Source organism: Macaca thibetana, chromosome 5 (genome assembly GCF_024542745.1).
Source record: "Macaca thibetana thibetana isolate TM-01 chromosome 5, ASM2454274v1, whole genome shotgun sequence".
NCBI lineage: Eukaryota > Metazoa > Chordata > Mammalia > Primates > Cercopithecidae > Macaca > Macaca thibetana.
This window is the reverse complement of record NC_065582.1, coordinates 127,106,828-127,127,942: the sequence shown is the minus strand read 5'-3', so window position 1 is coordinate 127,127,942 and position 21,115 is coordinate 127,106,828. Positions and strand designations below refer to the sequence as shown.

The 21,115-nt window shown below is 41.5% G+C and overlaps 2 protein-coding genes across 3 annotated transcripts in view; both read right to left on the bottom strand.

Annotated features, from left to right (window-relative positions):
- The window catches only part of THAP6 (THAP domain containing 6), a 1,073,833-nt gene that overhangs the window by 493,165 nt on the left and 559,553 nt on the right, over nt 1–21,115 (bottom strand). The gene's annotated exons all lie outside the window — the stretch shown is intronic.
- Nucleotides 1–21,115, bottom strand: part of PARM1 (prostate androgen-regulated mucin-like protein 1) — a 111,467-nt gene that overhangs the window by 12,380 nt on the left and 77,972 nt on the right. For both annotated transcript variants that reach the window (XM_050790947.1, XM_050790946.1), the window contains exon 3: nt 1,128–1,206. In XM_050790947.1, coding sequence (XP_050646904.1) covers nt 1,128–1,206 — 79 coding nt within the window. The remainder of the gene's footprint in view (nt 1–1,127; nt 1,207–21,115) is intronic.

Genomic DNA, 21,115 nt, shown 5'->3' with positions numbered 1-21,115 from the left:
GCTAGAAGAAGAGCATCTCAGGGAGGGACTAGCAGGATCCCAGGGCCTGGGGAAGGAAGGACAGAACCTGATGTGTCCTAAGAATTGGAGGGAGCTGGAGTGACTGGAGCTCAGGGCTTCTGAGGGAGAGAGGGATGTGATGATTGGAAAGAGGGAGGCAGGCATGGTCCGGGATGACTGAGGGCCATGCTGAGGAGTTACAATTTAATTCTCAGTGCAAGGGGAGCCACTGGGGTTTTTCAGGAAGGGAGTGACAGGGCAGAGGAGCTTACATAGAAATAGTTCTGGCTGCTGAGAGGAGAACGAATTGGAGGTCAAAGGTGAGGGTCCTCACCATGCAGCCTGTGTCTGTCTGTCCTTTGTTATGGGCACTGCACAGACTGGGAAATAAGACAGTCACTTGCCATCTGGCATATTACAGCTGGAAGGACACTCAGAGACTGTGAGTAATGTGGTATTGAGACTTGATTTCACAGAGCAATAGAAGACATAAATGGAGGACTCACAGAGTATTGCAACTTCCTATTAGGCTAAAGAAAGTAAAATCTCAGCTACTATTACTTAATTTCATAGGAGAAAAGATATTTTAAAACCAAAAATATAAAGACATAATCACAGGGGAAAAAATAGTTTTATAGGAAAAGCCACACCTTCCTTATATTTTTTACATTTTGCATGAGAATCAGTGGAAACCTCATTAACAGATTGGGTACAAATCCACAGTTCGGTATTCAGAACATCAGAATTTAGGAACCATTGATCCCACCCTTCTACCCCCTTTCACAGATGAGAATAGGTGAGCTTTAGGAGGCATGTGGCTTTCCCAGGGTAATGAGGTACATTCAGGACAGAGAGCCTGGGCTTCAGTCTCCCGACTCCACGTTAATTCTTCTTCCATTGCATCATCATGCTGTATATCTCAGCTTACTTCTTCTACTTTGCCAAGGTACATCTATACCTGTGTTGTGCGAAGTAGGAGAACACCCACCATTTTTCACTTCTCTGCCAATATTTCTGAGGGCTCAGATACCTATTAAGGAACAAGTATCCAGCAAAACAGCGCTCAGAACCAGAGCCCAATAACACAGAATCCTTTTCTTTAAAGAGAAGACTAAGCTGCGTCTCACCTGATCTTTAGGTAGGCCGCAACTCCAAACACCAGCAGCACCACGGCGATGACTGTCACGGTAATGGCGGCGATGCTGCCTGTGGTGGAGGAAGGGCACAGAAAAGAAGATACATGAGGATACGGGGCATCACGTGACTTTGGCGTGCATCGTATCCACCTTCTGCCTGATCCCATCTTTTCTCTGAAAGGGGAAAAAGCTACTTCAGATCATTCTGTATGACATTCACAGTTAGAATAAAACCCAGGATCTTAACTCTGTTACCAAAACACTTTTTATGCAGGTAAAATTGGGTAAATGATCAATATTTATCAAGACTTTTTGGCTGACCTGGAATTCAGAGAGGAGTACTTAGTCATATTTTGATTATCTTTTTAAGAATGACATCAATCTGTTGTTGTTGCTGCTGCTGTTGTTTGCAGGGGTAGTGGGTTTTACATTTCTTTTTGTCCTATTTTCTTCTTTTATGGGCTCTGCCTCTTCTTTCTACTACTTGTGAAATATCGAGAGACTTAGGATGTTTTATTCAAGGGTCACTACAAAGTAATGTGGTTGGTTTTTTCATAAAAATATCAGCAGTATCCACTTTAAAAGGGTCGCCTTGGTAGGAAATACACTAATTTTCATGAGGCAATCAAGTCAAAGCATTTTAAAACATTCCTCTGTGGGAAATATGTTCAGTTTTCATTCTTGAATAGTAAACTTGGTTTTATAGAGAATAAAGCAAAGTTTGATATATAGAATAAGGTCAGGTCTGATAGGTAACACTATTTTGTGTTTGTAGAAATATCCTGGTGCGATATAAAGTAACGTGAATGTTTTATTCTGTAGTTTGAAATCTGGTTCCAAAAGCAACTTTTAATGGGCAGTTTAAAAAAACTCTTTGAGCATGTACCCATGTAAGAATAACCATACCTCCTTCAAATACTACTTTGAAGCACAACATGCTTTTTGTGTGAGCTTTGCATTAATAATGAATATACTTTAGTATTTCACCTTAAAAATGGCAAGAATCAATTGGGTTCTTGTCCCCTACTACTTAAAGTGAGTTTTTGGCACTAAAGCTGGTGTTAGGGACCCCATTTACTCTTTTAGGCAACTGGGAAATTATTTACTAGTACTTCAACAAATGAATTGGACTCTTTTAAACACACTGCAAAGAGCACAAGAGATTTGGAGTCTGAATATGTGGATTTGAGTGTGGTCCAACTATTAGTAGCTGTGTGACCGTGAACTATTTACTTATCCCTGACGACTCTTACACTACTTACCTGCTGAGACAGAGGAATAAGAGTGATCTACCCATCTTGCATGATTTTAAGGGGATTAATTGAGATGCCAGGTGCACCAGTTTAAAGCACTATGCAAATATATGATCCTGGACCAATTCTCATCTCTCGTGTACTAGGTCTCAAAAGTGATGACTCTCCCCCACATTTTTGGAGATTTATCACTGTAGATTATTTTAGTATCTCTTCTTTTATTTATTTATTTTTGTCTGCTGGTTATGAATGGCTCCTGTTACTGTTCGCTTTATTAGCCTTCCCACCAAAAGAATTGTAGCACAGTTAAGAAGCCAATCAGTCCACTTGTTAATTCTTTAGTAAGTTCTCAAAAGCTTTGGATGAAAGAATGCTACATCAGACATCTATGCTCCTGTTGGTTATAATTTCTAAAAGAGAGATTAAAAAAAATCATTGCTAACATTAAAACTGAGACGAAGACTTATCATATTTAACCATTTCAGAGCTTACAAGCTTCTGAACACTCACAGATCCATTTCTTTGCTCCTGGAATCATTTTGAGCCAGATTAATATAATTATCATAATAATTCTCTTTCCCTTTTTACTATTGTAAAGACGGAATTACGGCACTGAATGATCAAATGTGCAGACTGGGTCAAGTAGAGAACATCCGAGGTCAGTTCCCCTTATGGAAAACCTCCACTCCTACTTCGAAAGACTCCTCTTGGCTTCTTGGCCTCTAAACTGTGTTGAAATTAGAACAATTCAAAGTTCACTGAAGCCTCGTAATAGCTCTTTTAAAAGCTTATGAAAGGAGGGTTATAACCACAGGGTAAGGTGATAGGAGTATTTTAAGATACAAAAAGATACAGTAATTGCAATTAAGAGAAGCGTAAAACACTGACCTTTTAATTTAATTTTTCTTTTTTAAAACTGGAAGAAAAAAGAAGGAATATAGCTGATTTTCCCGCAAGACTCTTCTTTCTTGCTCCAGGGATAGCTTAATATAGGAAATCACAGGTTTGGCCTTTTTCAGAGATTCTTCTCTAACTTTAGCAGTTGGGTCCCCTCCAACTTTGTGATTTACTGAGTTTATTTATATACCACCTCTTTCTAAAGATAAATCAGGCAGGTTCTCCAACTAAAGTGCATTCTTTTTTTTTTTTGGATTGTAAGTGATAGAGTGACCACTTCTCCTCCATGTAATGGGTGGCTCTCTAGCTCCAAGTTTACCCCCAATCTTCAAATAGGGCTCTTCCACGTCACCCTACCATGTCCATAGAAGACAGCCTATATGACCAGAGCTGGAATTAGCCAGTTATTTTCCTCCTGATGGGCCCTTGAGGGCAGTTAGGCAAAGGGGCACTTCTGAGAGTTTGTACAGCCCAATATAAGGCCAAATGGTATAAGATAAAATAGAGAGTACTTAAATATTTGAACCACTGTATTAACTATTCTGCTACCCACTGACTCTTCTCAGTGGATGCCAGCCATGGGAACAGGAGTCCTCTAGAAGCAGAAAACCTTTATCTGGCCCTGAGCCTAGGAGATCTTGTATCCTGAGCTTGCTGTTACCTCCACAGCAGTGGCTACTTTCAGAAGCAGCTGGTAACATCAGCCCTGGGAAGTTCCACACCTGAGGGCATCACAGTTTGAGAACATGAAGGGGTTGCTGAGCCCATGTTAGCACAACTTTATAGGGTGACTGAAAAGGCTTTATTTCCTCCTTGTGAAAACAAATGCCATTTCCTCCTGAGTTCTGTTTAAACTAAACTGGAATTCCCCTCCTCCTCCTCTTACATTTTTCAATATGAGGAAGGGAGAGAAAAAATGAGGAAGGTGTGGCTGGGGGGCAGGGGAGCCTCTGCCTTATGAGGAAGGTGCGGGACACTGACAGGCAGTGCACTGGGAGTGGAGACACGGGGAAGGTGGCTCGCATTTCATTTCTTCCTCATTGGGATTTGTAAGTTAGAGAGTGGGTGTGACTCATGTGATAAAGCCCTGGAATGGGCAGAAATTAAGAACTGGAGGAAACTTATCTATATGTTTTATAATCCAAGATACAAGAATATTCCACCGTACTAGCACATTTCACTCTACCAACATGTTCTGCCTATCCAAAGGGTTGGTGAAGGCCTGTGAACCAAAGCCTCTCTGAATTTTGGTCTCCCTGAAGTCTGGAATTCCTCAGGGTTGCATTTTGCCACTTTTTTTTAATGGCCCAGGAACAGAATAAACGGGCTAAAGAATAATCATAGCTACCGTTTGCAGGCGACTACTTTGGGCTGAGACTGTGCGCAAAACTGTACAGCTATCATCTTATTTAATTCTCTTTACAAGGTGGAAGAATTGTTCCCATTTTATGGATGAGGAAGTTAAGGCTCAGAGAGATTAAGGTTTTACACGAGGTAAATGATTGAACTAGCAATTGGACCCAGTACTATTTAATCCAGGTTTTGCATTTTTAATCATTAACTTTTCTTAGCTTGGCCAGTTCCTATTCTTCTTCATCATCTAGCTAAATATCAACTCTTCTGAGCTGTTTTCCTTGACACCCCTGAATAAATTACAGTGTCGTGTGTTCTCAGATCTCAGCATCAACTTCTTTCAAGCATTCTGTTATGTTCATATGCTTCCCTAGGTCAATTCTATTCATGGCCATCTTGCATCTCTTCCCATTTCTTTGTGCACCATTAGCTTAAGGCACCATCTTTGTCCCACAGAGGATACTTAACTGATGTATTTAATGTTGAATAAACAAATATAATTTTAGCTTAAAAAAGATTACTGGAATTTTTTTTATACCCTAATAGCTGTGCTAAGAAAGTTTCCACACAGCTGACTCACCACATATTCACCTTGGAATCACCTGCTCCAGTTCTTACCTGAGTACCTACTCCTACGACTACATCTGTGGTCCCACCTCCCCAGCCCCTGCCCTTCTCACTGTGCACTTGAAAGTCCCCATCAGTGACCAAGGTGGTTAGCTGGAGGAGAGTTCATTTAGGAATGAATCAGTCCATTCTCATGCTGCTAATAAAGGCATACCCAAGACTGGGTGTCATATATATATATATATATATAAAGGTTTCATGGACTCACAGTTCCACATGGCTGGTGAAGCCTCATAATCATGATGGAAGGTGAAAGGCACATCTTACATGGCGGCAGGCAAGAGAGCATGGGTAGGGTAACTCCCTTTTATAAAACCATCAGATCTTCACTATCATGAGAATAGCATGGGTAAAACTCACCCCCATGATTCAATTATCTCCCACTGGTTCCCTCCCATGATGCATGGGGATTATTACAATTCAAGGTGAGATTTGGGTGGGGACACACAGCCAAACTTTATCAAGGAATAATTGTCTAAATAGAGTCAGATAACATCCTTGAAGCAGCCAGAGTAAACTCCTGGTCAGCCTGGTCGGCCACTACTCCACTCCCCTACAACCCTGAGGAAGGAGGCTGCCTTTGGGGTTATTCCTTTCCCTGTTTTAGCTCTGTTCTATACCCTGAGGCAGTCCAGGAATGTGTGGCATCATTTAAGAGTCTCTCTCCCCACACTCACACATCCCCATGGGCCCACACGCCACACACATGGGCCCCTTTTCTTTCTCACACACTCAGAAGGGGTTCTGTTCACATCCAAGCCTCCTGCCTCTCACTTGACTAAAAGGGTCCTTCTGTATTCCTGGGCTTAGCAATATTCTCAAACCTCAAATGTTCCTCTAGGGACTCTTCTCATTGAGGGATTTTCTTTTTATTTCACTTTAAACATGAAATAAACATTTTGTTTGAGCTCTTTGGAAGAAATATTAGTATTTGCCCAATTGTATAAAAAATGTAAATATTGGGACATGATGGGATGAACCCAAACAACCTCTGAAGAAAGAACTTTGCTGGGCTCTTTAAAGAAGTTTTTGTTGCTCTGAGAGAGCTAGGGGTGGAGGAGGTGATGGTGGAAAGTTTCCAGAGGTGAAAAAGAGGTGAGTGTCTCACTGCTATCCATAGATGACTCCTGAGCCACATTCTCCTTGAAAATTCACCAGTCAGCTTATTTAGAAGGTGCATGTAGATACTTGACCAAGTTCCTGAGTATGTGTGCATGCCTCTGATCTATTTTGAGAAGAGTCTTTAACAAACCTCTTGACTGTTTTTCAATATTCTTGCTCTTTTCTTTCCACTTCCTGGTCCAGAGATTAGGTAAGAATCGGAGAAGAGGAGCAGGTGGCCACTTCAGAGTGTGTGGCGGCTCCTTCAGTCAAGGTCACCAAGAGGGAAGGAACATTTGTGTCAGAGGAATTCTTTCTCTTTAAAAGCATGTGTCTGTGGATGTGCTGGAGGAGGGAAGTGGGTCACTGGCGAGGGCTTGACAGTTAGAACTCTGTGCCTGCTGAATCTCTATATATTATGCTAGGCTCTTCATTTTCACAGCAAGAGTATCAGATCATGTCTCCTTCCTCCAAAGAACAACAGTAATAGCAAGAGAAATAAACAACAACAAAAATAAAAGCAACTAACATTTTCCAGTTACTTACTGTGTGCCAGGGACTGTTCTATGAGCTTCACTTATTTCAGTTCATTTAATCCTCATGAGAACTCCATAAAGTAGGTATTCTTGTTATCTCCATTTTACAGTTGGGGTAACTGAGTCACAGAGATGCTAAGGACCCAAAGCCACAGAACTGCTAAGTAGAAGAACTGGGATACAAGCACAGGTTCGAGAGTCCATGTGTTACCCACTAGGCTCTCCTGCCACCCTGGGCTCTAGTACTAAATCTTCAACTGTTTTAAAATAAAACCTACAGCTCTGGTGCATCCTCTGTCTGCTTTCTCTTAGCTGCCCTGGAATCAGGGCCTGCCTTAGGCTGTGTGATGACGTGGGTCCTCTTGTACATACTGGTGAAGGAAGATTGAAACTCAATAATTCAAATTAATTGGAAAGAGGGCTAGTTAGAAGCAGACTACAGTTCTAGAACAGCAGCCTTAGATTGTTCGGGTCATTGGTTTCTAGTGTGTGTTGTGGTGCAAAATAACTGCTCAGAATGCTGCCAAATGCTGTTCATTTCAGTATATTAAATAACCCAGGGTACATGGTAACTGCAATTTGCTTCTAGTGGGGTGGTAGTGGGAGCAGGGTGTAGTTTGTGAGATGGAGAGAAAGTTAGAAAAGAAAACCTCAGTTCTTAGACACTGCAACCTAGGTAGATCCTAATTTTACCATTATTGAAAGTCTCTTTGTCTTCTGGCCTTGTCTGCTTGGATTTCATTCCCATTCTTCTTTCCATTCTACCCCATGCCAGGGGAAGCACATCTTGCCTCCTCCCTCTTACCCCAAATCCACCCTATAAGCTTCTCCTGAATGAACTCCATGGGCTCACCTTAAGCCAGGACAGTGTGGGGTACAGAGACTCAATAGGCCAGGGCCCTGAGGTATCACCACTCCATGGCAGAGACAAGTGTCAGGCCCCAGGAACCATACTGGGGTGTGCAGGATTGGATGGATAGACAGGCAGGGAGGCAAGAGAGGTGAGTAGTGCCAGCCTCTGTATTTCTGCCTGTAACTAAGGTGGGTGGGCCTGTAAAGTCTGGAGCAGTCTTGGAAAGAGCTGGGAATGAAGCTGTTCTCTGATGGATGGGGCAGGACTTGGACAGACAGCAATGGAGGATCAAGGCAGGAACCACCTCGGAGGAGAGCAGACACCCAACATTTATGGGCCTGAAGGGTTTGCACTGGGCTTAAAGACAGAGCACCTTGACTGGTGTTCTTATCTAAAAAATGGACTAATCCCTGTCCTCTCCACCTCACAGGGCTACTGGGAGGATCAAATGAGATGAAATGCTTTGGAAATTAGCATGAACAAAGAGGGCTGTTGAGATCTTTGTAGAGGCCAGTGCCTTCATTTTATGGATTAGGAGACTGAAAGGCTGCAGGACTGACTAAGTGACAAAACGAGGACCACAGGCTATATAAGAAGGCATAATGGAAACTAACAGAGATCATGTAAATGGTTGAGTACTCAGGACCAAATCATAAAAACTCTGAAAGCCAGGGATCATGGTGTTTGGCTTGATAGTTTGGGGAGCAGGGACCATGGAAATGCTTTGGGAAGAAGGATGCACCTTTTATGCAAAATCCTTCTCAAGTCCAACTTTCTCTTGGAACTCATCCCTGATGACAGTCACTATCTTGAGTCCTCTTTTTCTAGACATTTGCTGTCTTATTGTGTATGGGACAATTTAGTAAATTTATTTTAGTATGTAACTGATACTGCCATATGTAGCTGTGGGTGGTTATGCATATTATACATATAAGACGTAGATGTATGAAATACACTGTCATACCAGTGGTTTTATGGGAATACGTTCTGCCTACTCTCTAGACTGAAAGTCTCTTAAAGCCAGGTATACTACATTATACTTTATTATTTGTCTAGGCCTAAAGTAAGTGATTCACAAAATAACTCTGATTTCTTCTGAAGCACAGCTACTTTTAAAAACCTGAACTTTATTAGTAGTTACGTTGCAAAAAGAAAGCATCTTTATGAAGAAAACAGCTTGCATAAAAGTATACTACAGAAGTGTTTTTAATTAACACAACCTAAGCTTGTCCTGTAAATAAGTAAATTAGCCCTTTTCCCCATTACTCCTCTCTCAAAATCTTTACATCATTAAGTTACTAGTCATTTGTTTACACAGAGTGGCAGAGGTAAACTTTATCAAAATTAGCCAAGTATTATCACAGCTGGACTATTTTACCTCATGTTTGTACTCTTATCTACATGCTAGTTAGTGGGCAGAATTGGGATTCGAACTGTGGGGTAGGATCCCAACATCTATGTTTCCACTTCATGTTATCAGAAGACCTGGTTTAGAGACTGGCTTCACTTTTATCTAAAAGGATGTTACCTACCTAAAACCTGTAGTTAAAAATGTATGCTAGAAATATTAATCTTGGTTGAGATAATAAAATACTTGCTCTTGCACAAGCCCAGTGCTTGTTTCCTCTTTCTTCATTCCTCTCTCATAGGGGCACATCAGCTGTATTTTAAGGACCTGGGAAGCGCACGTTTGCAATTAATGCAAACCAGGCACACATGTCGGCACAGTTCTTGGTTACCATGGTTTTAAAGTTTCTTCACTTCACTTAGAATTACAATCTTTTCCCACACGAATGAAGCCTCTTTTCCACTTGGAATTTATTTTAACTGTGTGTTCAGGTTGTTCAATCTCAGCTCTCTTTTGACACCTGTAATGTGAACTATACTGGTTTTCTAAGAATAATGAGAGATATTCTTCATTGCCTTTTCTCAAGGCAAAGCAGCCATTTTCCACCTTAGAACAACCGATTAACACACAGCAACTCCAGCTAAGTGTCCAGGATCAATCCCCTCATTCAGTTGTGCTAATGGTGCTCCCCAGATCAAAAGAAGTGTGCCAGGAATGAGGAACATCAGAGGCCAGGCTGGGGAATCTCAACTCCTAGGTCATCTCTGTGAAGGAAGCTTAGAGGAGTGAATATGGACTGCAGGAAGCATGCCACCATCTTGCTCAGTAGGTGCCAGCATCTCCGTGAACAATGAGAGAGAAGAGCTTTTTGTTGTTGCTGTTGTTGTTAACTGTCTCCTCTATCTCTTTAGTATTTCAGTGATGAAAACAAGGCATGACCATGGATAAAATAATACTAAAGGGGCTGGGAGCAGTGGCTCACGCCTGTAATCCCAGCTCTTTGGGAGGCCAAGGCAGGTGGATCACCTGAGTTCAGCAGTTCGAGACCAGCCTGGCCAATGTGATGAAACTTTGTCTGTACTAAAAATACAATAATTAGTGGTGTGTGGTGGTGAGCACCTGTAATTCCAGCTACTTGGGAGGCTGAGGCAGGAGAATCCCCTGAACCCGGGAGGTGGAGTTTGCAGTGAGTCGAAATTGTGCCACTGCACTCCAGCCTGGGCAACGAGAGCAAGCAAAACTCAGTCTCAAAGAAAACAAACAAACAAACAAACAAACAAGAAACTAAAGGGAAAAATAAATGAGCAAAGTTAGCGTATGTCCTTTGCAAAAATCATCCAGTCTGCTAAGGTAAAGGCTCAGATTCTTGTGGAGTTCACCAACCTTGGCAGGTGAGAGCTTCCACAATGGTATTTTCTTGGTTCAGAGGACATAAGCAAGAAGGAAGAACTTCTAAGAGCCCAAGACAAAGTCCTAACCCTGGTTGCCAAGCAGTGTGCAAGTTTATCTTTTTTATCACAGAATATGGGCAGGGAACAGAGAGTCATAGTTTCAGGTTACCTATCCTGACACCTTGGCCAAGGGCAGTGACATCAATATAATTACTACAGTCCCAAGGACTCAGGGATCTCCTAGGAACCACAAGCTAAATTTAGCCTCACTCCATGTCATTAATCAGCAAGGCCACGCAGGATCTTGCTTTTGAATACTGTATTTACCAAGTGTTAATTTCTCCCAGACTCAGGAATTCAAAGTTTTGGAGTTAAAAACATTGGAAAGAAAAATAATTTCCAAACTTTGATGCAAGTTAAGGGAAGAGTACAACTTCTAGGTCTCAATTGTCCAACCTTGGGGGCAGATGGGACCCAGGCTAAATCCTGCAGCTCAGCTTTTGTTTCCCCCAATGCCCCAAGATTGCCTTTCTCTTAGCTAGAAACCTTCAGTTGTTTGGACTCCACTTTTCTTTGGATTTTCCAAGTTTTCTGAAACTGTTATTGTTTCAAATGTGAACATAGCTATTTTTCTCCTTTACACTTTTTGGATTATGCTTTTCTGTATTATGCTATAGGCGGGTACTTAAGTGGACTTTTTATTATCTAATGGTCACAGTAATAATCCCTTTGGGAATCTTAAAGTGTTTTTACAAACATTCTAATTCTTCGAGTTAAGAAAATCAAAGTCTAGAAGAGTCAAAACTCTTGCTGGTTGGTATCCACACTGAGAATTAAGGACCCAACTGTAATAATAATAGCTAACATTTACACAGTGCTAACTATGTAAGAGGCACTTAATATACTTGTCTCATGTAACCCTAATAAGAATCCTGTAAAACAGGTACAGTACTATAATTACCCTCATCATCTAGATGAGGAAAATGGAACACCTGTGATAAACAAACTTGCTCATTTCTCCCATTTAGCAAATAGCACAGGTGAGATTTTAACCAGGCAGTCTGATGCCAAAGCTTGTGCTGTTACTACCATTCTTGCCTTCCTAGAGCCTGTCTTTGAAATGACTCCATGATTTCTCCACATGGAAATATGGCAAAGTGTTTTTGATGGCCCACATCCATGGACCTACTGAGATTTTATAATTTTAACATTTGCCTTCATGAGTCTGACAATAAAAGCATTATACTGTTAAATAAAATATCATCTCTTTTTGGCCAATATTTTTGTATCCTAGGACCCGAGGGGGAACGAAGCATGCTGAGGACAATATTAAGTTAGCATCCATTTTATGCACTCTTAATGCAATATTCCTGACTTGACTCTCTGACATGGGATTTTTAGAACCTTTCTGATAAAGATGATGGGAGGGTGTTCATCCATTCTCATTTCCCTGCCAAATTATTTTATAACTAAAAAGACATGCTTTTTTGAGTTGGAAGATTAGAGTAAGGGTTCAGTCAGGGTATGGAATCAAGCATATCCATATCCGACATATTAATGGTATCAGCTGTGTTTATAAGTTAAATCCCACCTTCTCAGTAAACCATTTCCACAGCCACTTTCATCATATGCGATTGGTGAAAGCGTTTGAAACAGAAAAAGAAAATTGCTCTGTAAAGACAAAAGCTTTCCAAATGTAATAAAAGGTGATGTTGGGACAATTAAAATATGTGATAGAGTTATATTGCTACTACATGACAAGCTAAATAGATAGTAAATAGCTGATTTTATTACCTTGACATATATATCTCAAAAGATATTTTGGAAACATTTCAAAACCAGATTAAGATTTAGGTAATATAACTGAGCCAAAGGAGAAATATAAGAAGAAGAGACAATAATTCGGAATAATTTTTACTTAAATTAAAATCTGACAGTTGGATCCCCTTATGGGAGTTTATCTGGCTTTAGGAAACTTTGAGGTTTAAACTAAGTTTAAAGAATAGGAAAACAACAAGTATATGAAGAAGTGCTCAACACCACTCATCATTAGAGAAATGCAAATCAAAACCACAATGAGATACCGTCTCACACCAGTCAGAATGGCTATTATTAGAAAGTTGAAGATAGATGCTGGTGAGGTTGCAGAGAAAAGGGAATGCTTATACACTGCTGGTGGAAATTCAAATTAGTTCTGCCACTGTGGAAAGCAGTTTGGAGATTTCTCAAAGAGCTTGAAACAGAATTACCATTTGACCCAGTAATCTCATTACTGAGTATATACCCAAAGGAATATAAATAGTTCCACCATGAAGACACTTGCACATGTATGTTCATCACAGCACTATTCACAATAGCAAAGACACGGAATCAACCTAAATGCCCACCAATGGTGGATTAGATAAACAAAATGTGCATATACACCGTGGAGTACTATTCACCCATAAAAAGAATGAAATCCCGTCCTTTGCGGCAACATGGATGGAGCTGAAGGCCATTAACCTAAGCAAATTAATGTGGGAAGAGAAAACCAAACACTACATGTTCTGACTTAGGAGGAAGGTAAACCTTGAGTACACATGGACACAAAGAAGGGAACAACAGATACAGGGACCTACTTGTGGGTGGAGGGTGGGAGGAGGGTGAAGATAAAAAAACTATAGGGCACTATGCTTATTACTTCAGTAACAAAATCTGTACAACAAACCTGCATGGCACACAATTTACCCATGCAACAGACCTGCACATGTACCCTCCAAAACTGAAATAAAAGTTGGAAAGAAAAAAAAAAAAGAACTGGGCACAAAAGAAAAAATATGAGTGAGAGTTTATAACAACCCATAGCGTTGGCAGCCCTGGAGTCTATGGGAAAGCCAAAGAAGGGAGTCAGAATGGTGAGAAGAGAGGTGGGCTGGGCTTGGGGTGGGCAGCAGAAAGTCCTTTAGACATCTACACTTCTTAAAGGCATCCGAAGGGATGTCTCTGTAGACACAGTGAGGATGTTCAATTTTTCTTCATTCTCATTTCAAAGCACAGGATTAATGAGGCTAACACAATATATGAATTTATTGTCTAAAGATTGATATTGTCACCAAAAATCACTGATTGATTTGATTGATTCATTGGACATTTATTGAAAACCTACCCTGAGCCAGACACTGTTAGGTGCTGGGAATATATTTGTTAGCCAAAATAGACAAGGACCCACTCTCAGGTACTTTAAAAGCAGTGAAGGCAATGAACAAAGAAATATAAGTAAAATGTGTTCTCCACATGCTGTGAAGAACAGATGTGATTGACTTGTGACAACTTGTAACTGGGAGGCCAACACTGGACAGGGGGCCCCATAAGAGACTTTCTGACCAGGTGCTATTTGAGCTGAGACCTGAGGAATGAGCTAGAATTAACCAGGTGAAGTGATGGGTTGTGAGAAAGTCCCAGGTAGCGTCCAAGTGAGTGAAGGCCCTAAATCAAGAGGGAGATGTAGGCACTCATGGAACTGAGAGACAGCCAGTGTGGGTGGTGCAGAGAGCGAGGGGAGGGTTGTGGGATGACACTGGGGTGACAAGTGGAGCCCCCATAAAGTGAAGTTGTCTGGACTTTACCCTAAAAGCAGTGGACTGCCCCCAGAGATGGTGGTGGTAGTAAGGTTATGTGAGACTTGATCAGATTTGTGTTTAATTGTCACTCTGGCTGCTGTGTGGACAACAGGGAGTAGGGAGATGGGTGCAGGGGGGAAATGAGGGGCAGTTGGGAGGCTATTGCAGTGGGATTATGGGAGCTCTGAGATAAAAACAAAGAGAAGTAGATGAATTTGAGAGCTACCAAGAGTTCAAAATCAACAGTACTCAGTGACAGAGTAGAGCTAGGGAGTGGGAGAGAAAGAAAACTGAAAAGATGGTGGCAGCACTCACCATAAGAGGACCAGGCCTGGGCATGTACAATGATCTAATATTTGTAAAGTTGAGCCTAAGATACTATACTTGTTAGGATTATTGCTTTCTGATACATTCTGGCCATTTAAAAAGAATTTGACCAGGAAATGTTTACCATGGTCTTCTCACACCTATGTTGTTGTTGTTGTTGTTGTTTTAAATTAAATAATTGTTTTCCCCTTTAACCTATTTTTAATATGTCAGTTAAACATGATGGTCATTAACATACTACAATATACATTTTTTCACTTCTGAAATTTTCTATGTATCCTTTTAAAATTATTGTTTCATCGTTTCTACAAGTTGAGTCTTTTTTCAAATCTAAGGTTGATGGGTGTCTTGTAGAGCTGAAAGTCCCTTGCCGGTATGGACATAGAGATGTCTAGATGTCTGTGCCTGCTTAGTGCCCTTTATTTAAAGGTATTTATTGGCATAGCTTACACTGAGTAAATACTGCGGTTCAGATCAGCAATTTAATGTTCAATGGTCTTCACCAATTTTCACGGTTGTGTGTGCTTCTCTTCATAATGAAAATAATAGGATAGTGAAAGACCAGTGTACATGTGGATTTTACGGACAAAAGAGAATATCCACTTTACAACAAGCACAGTGACTCTAATTTTAAAGTTTGCATATGCAAGAACTGATGATGTTTTGAATATTACTTGTTTTGCAATGTCAGTTAATCCCTCAAGCATGTACTGAGCACCAAATTGTTCATAGCACCATTCAATTTTGTTCAGGGAGTCAAAAACACACTGTAGTCATGGTTTTCATCCTTGAAGAGCTCTGATTTAATAAAACAAAGTGACCCAAATTTAACACATCACATCTTTCTCTCTTCCTTTAAGAGCCAAACAAAAGCTAAAAAATGAAAATCCATCAAAACTCTTCTTCTGCACAGCCAATTTTGCATGGCGGCTACCACCATCTGCTTCCCTTCTCACTGGGCACCTCCACCCCTGGGACCCAGCTGGCAACATCTGGCAACTAGCCCATCTAGCTCATTTCTGCAGTAATGCTGAAGCCCATCAGTTCTTCCCTAACTCTGTGTTTCTACTAATTCAGGTAGGATGGGCATTGTGAAAGGAACACTTGACTTAGGGTCAGTCAGAGGAACTGGATTTCAATCCTGGTCTGGTCACTCAAGTGAGAACTTAGTCTCTCTGGACTTGTTTTGTCACCTGTAGAACAGATACTGCTGAGCTCACGCTACTGGGATCAGATGAGGGCTACCTGTGTCAGTCCCTAGCCCAGTTCTTGGAACATACATATTCTCAGTACGCTTCATATGACCATGAACCTCATGTCTTCTGTAAAGGATAATTGTAATAAATAATTACCATAGTATAAAAAGCCAAAAGGACCTGAGAGATTGCTTCTCCTGTATTCAGTTTACAACCAAGCTCTTTTAAGTTAGAGTAGTTAAGTGATGTGCCTACTATCAGTGCACAACAATGACAAACCAGAAAACAGTTATAAACTGGCATACATGGTTCCAATTCTGAACTCCCTGCAACTTGACATACATATTACCATCAGTTGAATACTTTTAATATATGATTCTCAATATGTTCTTCCCCTGATCAAAAGCCCTTGGTGACTATCAATGGCCTAGAAAGTATAACCAATTGTCTTAGGCTGCTCCCTAGGGTTCTCTAATGCTTGTCCTGAAGGCATCTTCCTACATCTGCAGTGTCTCCCTCCATGTAGCTTGGGACCCAAACTAGGTTACTCACTATGCTGTGCACCATGTGCACACTACATTGTAATGTCCATGAGTAAAGTGACTGTATTACTCATGGCTATATCCTTAGTATTTAACCAGATGCCTGGCTCATAGTAGAAGCTCAATAAATATTTGTTGAAGATGGTGGGCATTCTTCAACATGATAAATAAAATAATAACAATGATAATCACACTAGCAGAATAGTAATAATGGTAAATAAATAATAAAGTAGCAACCATAGCCATTGATTGAGCTATTGCTCAATAGCCATATGCTATAAATTTATTATCTTACCTGAACCTACCAATAACCCCATCATGTGAATACTATCCCTATCCCATTTTACTGATGATAGGATCAAGGCTCAAGGAGATCTACTAACTTCCCTAGTATCAGTTGATTGACTGTTTTATTCATGTATTCAACAGATGTTATTGAGCCCTACCATGTGTTGGGCTCTGTTCTAGGGGTTGGGGGTGTAGCCCATATCTTCCTATTTGCAAACAAGGTCCTCGCTTTCATGGTGACATGAAAACAGACACTGACTCTGTCTAGTGGCAGAAAACAGACACTAACTTATCAAATAAATCATATGATGTCAGAAAATGGTTAAGTGATAAAAAGAAAAATTAAATAGGGAAAGGGATCAGTAGTGCTGGGGGTTACTCTTTCAGATGGGGGAGTGAATAAAGGCTTGCTCAGGAGGTGACAGGTAAACAGAATCCTGACTGATGAAAAGGAGGGAGCCACTGAAGATCTGGAGGGAGAATGTTCTAGACAGGGGGGATGGTAAGTGCAAAATCCCTGAGACAGGAGTATCTCTGGTATGTTCAAGAAGCAGTAAGACTGCCAGTGTGTCTGAGGGTGAGAGTGGAAGAGGTGAGGGTAGATGTCCTATGGTCAGATCCTGCTGAGCTTTGTAGGCATGGTAGAGACTTTGGCTTTTACTCTGATTCAGAGCGGGGAGTGACTGGAATGTGAGAGCAGACGAACAGTGGAGTCTGTTCTGAGTTTTGAAAAGATCTGCCCGACAAGGGTGCAGTGAATAGTGAGATCAGTTGCAGGAATATTAAAGTGACACGCGTGAAAGATGACAGAGGGACGAGAGGCGATCAGCCCTGATCTCATGGACTGGATATAGAGTAAATGAGAAAGAAGGAGTCTAGGATTGCTTCGAGGGTTTTGGCCTGAAGAATTGACAGAAGACAGGAAATGATCAAGGGGCACAGGCCGAGAGTTAAGGAAATCAGTAATTCGCCTTAGACATATTAAGTGTGAGATGCCTATGAGCCACCCAGTGGAGACGATGAATTGGCTGACAGCTGGCTATTCATGTCTATAGTTCAGTGAAGCAAAACAGGGGGAGAATTTTACATCTCAGTGTTATCAGTACACAGATGACACTGAAAGTCATGAGTCATCCACTCACTCAAGAGTGACAGTGGAGAGATCAGGGAGAGAGGAGGCCCGAGGTACTTGACCTGGATAGTGAAGGAAAATGAGGAAGTGAAGCAAGGCAGCAGCGACAGAAGGTAGTGAAGATGCACACCCTGAACGTTGAGCAGAGCCAGTGCTTTAACGATGAGGGCAGTGATCATCTGAGTCAGACACTGCTCCAGGTCAGGTCAAACCAGGTCGAAGCACCAGAGAATACAAGAGCAAGGAGGCAGAATTGGGGAAGGGCTGAAAAACTACCTATTGGGTACTGTGCTCGCCAGCTGGGTGACGGGATCAGTTGTACCCCAGACCTCAGCATCACGCAATAAACTCACGTAACAAACCTGGGCATGTACCCACTGATCTAAAATAAAAGTTGAAATGATAAACAAATAAAATAGGTCTAAGAATTTACCATTAGACCTGGCAATGTGGAGGGCACTGGATTATTCAACAAGAGCAGCTTAAGTGCTTACAGCTTCTGGGTGGATTCTGAATGCAAGTGTGTCCAGCCTTAACGATCGTGCTCTTGGTTCCTTGCCTTTGTAAATGAGCACCTGAAACTCCCTTTGCCCCAATCTCCTTCATCTCCCTTTAGGCCCAAATTTGCTTTATTTCCTGCAACTCAGCTCCCTGCTCTCTCCATCATGGAGCCCTTCCTTAACATCTATAGTTAAATTTAACTCCCACAATATTCACCTTGTTTCAGAATTATTCATTGGTGACTATGTTTAGATATTTGTTGAGTGGGTGAATCCTTGGATTAATAGAAACATACTATGTGAACCCACACAGGATAAGACAAGATGCTATGCAAAATGTGGTGTTATTACTGCCACTACTAAAAGCAGTATAAAGAATCTCTAAATAAGAGCATCCCAAAATAGTAACCTGAAGCGCAAACCCACAGAATGCTGCTTGGTCTGCTAGCTAATAAAGGAGCAGTGCAGCAATTCAGAGTGATGAGAGAGGACTTGACTTGGCTTAGAGATCTGGGCCCTGGGCACAGGGCCCAATGCTGCCACTGAGCCGTGTGATCTTGGGTGAGGCACTTCAGACTTCTGGGACATAGTTTCTTCACCTTTGAAGTGAGCAGGTTCTATCATATCATCCCAAAGATCCTTCTGCCTACCAGGGTTCATTCTCATATTAGAAACTAAGTAGTGATATTAAGAGTTACTTGTCCTGTGTCCTTTCTCTCTACTTAAACGATAAAATCTCAAAGGATAGGTCTCGTACTTGTTTGCATGAAGAAGAGGGTCTTGGTAGATGCAATCTGAAGATTTTTTCATTTAGTAGATCATAGGGATAAACACTCTTTGGTCTGTGAAACGTGCACTGGTCAGTGATGTCCCTCTAATCTGCCACACGTCTCTTCCCCAGCCATTTCAACATTCTGTCGTTTATTCTGAGTTTCTGCTGTATATGATATTCCCATGAACTGCAAGATTTATGAGCCAACTGCCACCAATTTGGGGCCTCTTGACCCTCCTGGCCTAGAGTTGAGGAAATCAAGATATAGAGCCTAAAATCAAGCCAAGATATTAGAACAGAACTGTCTTGAATAATCCAGCCCATAAAACTAGGGTACTTGTAGGAAGGAGTAGATGTGTCAGTTTAGAGATTCATGTATGCTAAGCTTAGATTTTGTGCTCAGGAATATCAACCTGCTATGTCTAAGGTATCCTGAAGGGGACAGAAAGTGAAGAGAGGGTGGCCGGTTAAAAACTGAAAAAGTTGTACAGACAAGTGGTGGTGAGGGCCTGAACTAGGAAAGAAAAGAGATGGGGTCACTGTATTTTGATGCTCCCTTTGTTTAAGATGGTTCTTAAGATATCACATCAAGGTTAACACCCACTCTGCTCCAGGTACCAGTGTCAGAGATGTTATCTTCATGCTGGGAGCCTGGGGTGCAGGGGTTGGGACAGAGACAGACTGAAGTTATACATTCAAGCTCAATGTTTTAAGTGCTGGCCCGGAGATATAAAAAGGGTGCTAATGGGGTGATGGGCTGCACAGAGGAGTCAACAGATTTCCCTCCTTCACCTCTGCAGATCCACTCTCCACCCTTCTCTGTGTGGTTCTCTGACCAGCCCTCTAGGAGGTCAACCTGCATGAACCACACCAGTGCGTCTCCTTGTTGGCTTCTGGCTGCGTATCAGAGGAGCTGGGAGAGGGAGGGCACAGTAGTCATTCCCTTCACTCCAGGGAGGTTAACCTTGAGATCATTGTGTCCGTCAGCCAAGAGTCACTGCTCCTGCTGGCGTGGTCAACTCTACTGGGCCTCTCCTTCTGGGTTCTGGTTACTACTCTCTCCTTTCCTCCTAGGTCTGGCCTGTAACAGCCCTGTTATCACGACCCCTGTGGTTCTCCCATTCCCCAGCCAGACCTTTGTCATTAGTTCCTTTACCCCAGTCTGAGTGTCTCTCTTTTTCTTGTCGAGATCCTCAATGATATACTAGACCTTTGAAATAAAAATGTGCAATTCTTTGGGACTTCTTCCCTTACTAAATTGTGAGCTCTTCCATGAGGAATCACATCTTAGTTAATCTTAGTTCTGTCTCTTCCTACCTCTGCTGTCAAGCACAGTTTCCATTCATGATGGATGTACATCAATTGTTTGTTAAAAGTTGTGATTCTCTCCTCAGTGATGGCCATTCCTTTGACCCCAACTGACCATGCAGGGTGCTGTCTGGAAATGACCTTCTCAGTCCACATCTCTCACAGGACCACCCAGTGGAGGGGCTGCAGCTCCATTTCCCCCGCTAACTTCTGGCTCATCTAAAATGAGCTCATCTCCCTCTTTCTCAGCTAAGTGGCCAAATGCTCCCATGAAAGCCTCTTCCTGCCCAACACGCTAAATTGTATAGTCTTCACATCAATGTCAGATGCGGGTGACCTCAGAAAGAGCCCTCGATTTCTCTCCACCATAATTTCCAAGATTACAAAACAAAGATAAAAATAATACTAACTTCATAGAATTACTGGGAAAATAAAAGCAGATGTGACATCTTGTAAAATTTATTGTCTTTCCCTTGAAATACATCAGTGACTATAAAGAATAAGTAAGTTTTCTCCACTCCTACTCTACTTTGACTGGTTTCCAAAAGGGAGACACTACTTTAAAACGCTGAGCAGAATAATACAAATGACTTTTCCTGAGCATTTACTCCCTGCCAGGAACTGTTCTAAGTGCTTTATGTCATTTCAGTTAATCTCCACAAGAACTATATGCAGTAGAACCTGTTTTATCCCATTTTACAGATGTGGAAAAATAAAGGCACAAAGAGGTGAAGTAACTTGCCTAAGGTCAGGAGCCAGAGTTGAAACCTAGGAAGCTTGGCCAAAGCCATGCTGTTAATCCCTTTGCTATCTGGTCTTATGTGCTTACATTCCCTGTAGCATCATTATGACTTGTGAAAACAGGCCATAAAGGTGCAATTGGCCACAGTGAATCATGAAAATTGTTAAGTGACTAAAAGTTTGCACTCTTGTGGAAATTCTTGTGAATTCTAATT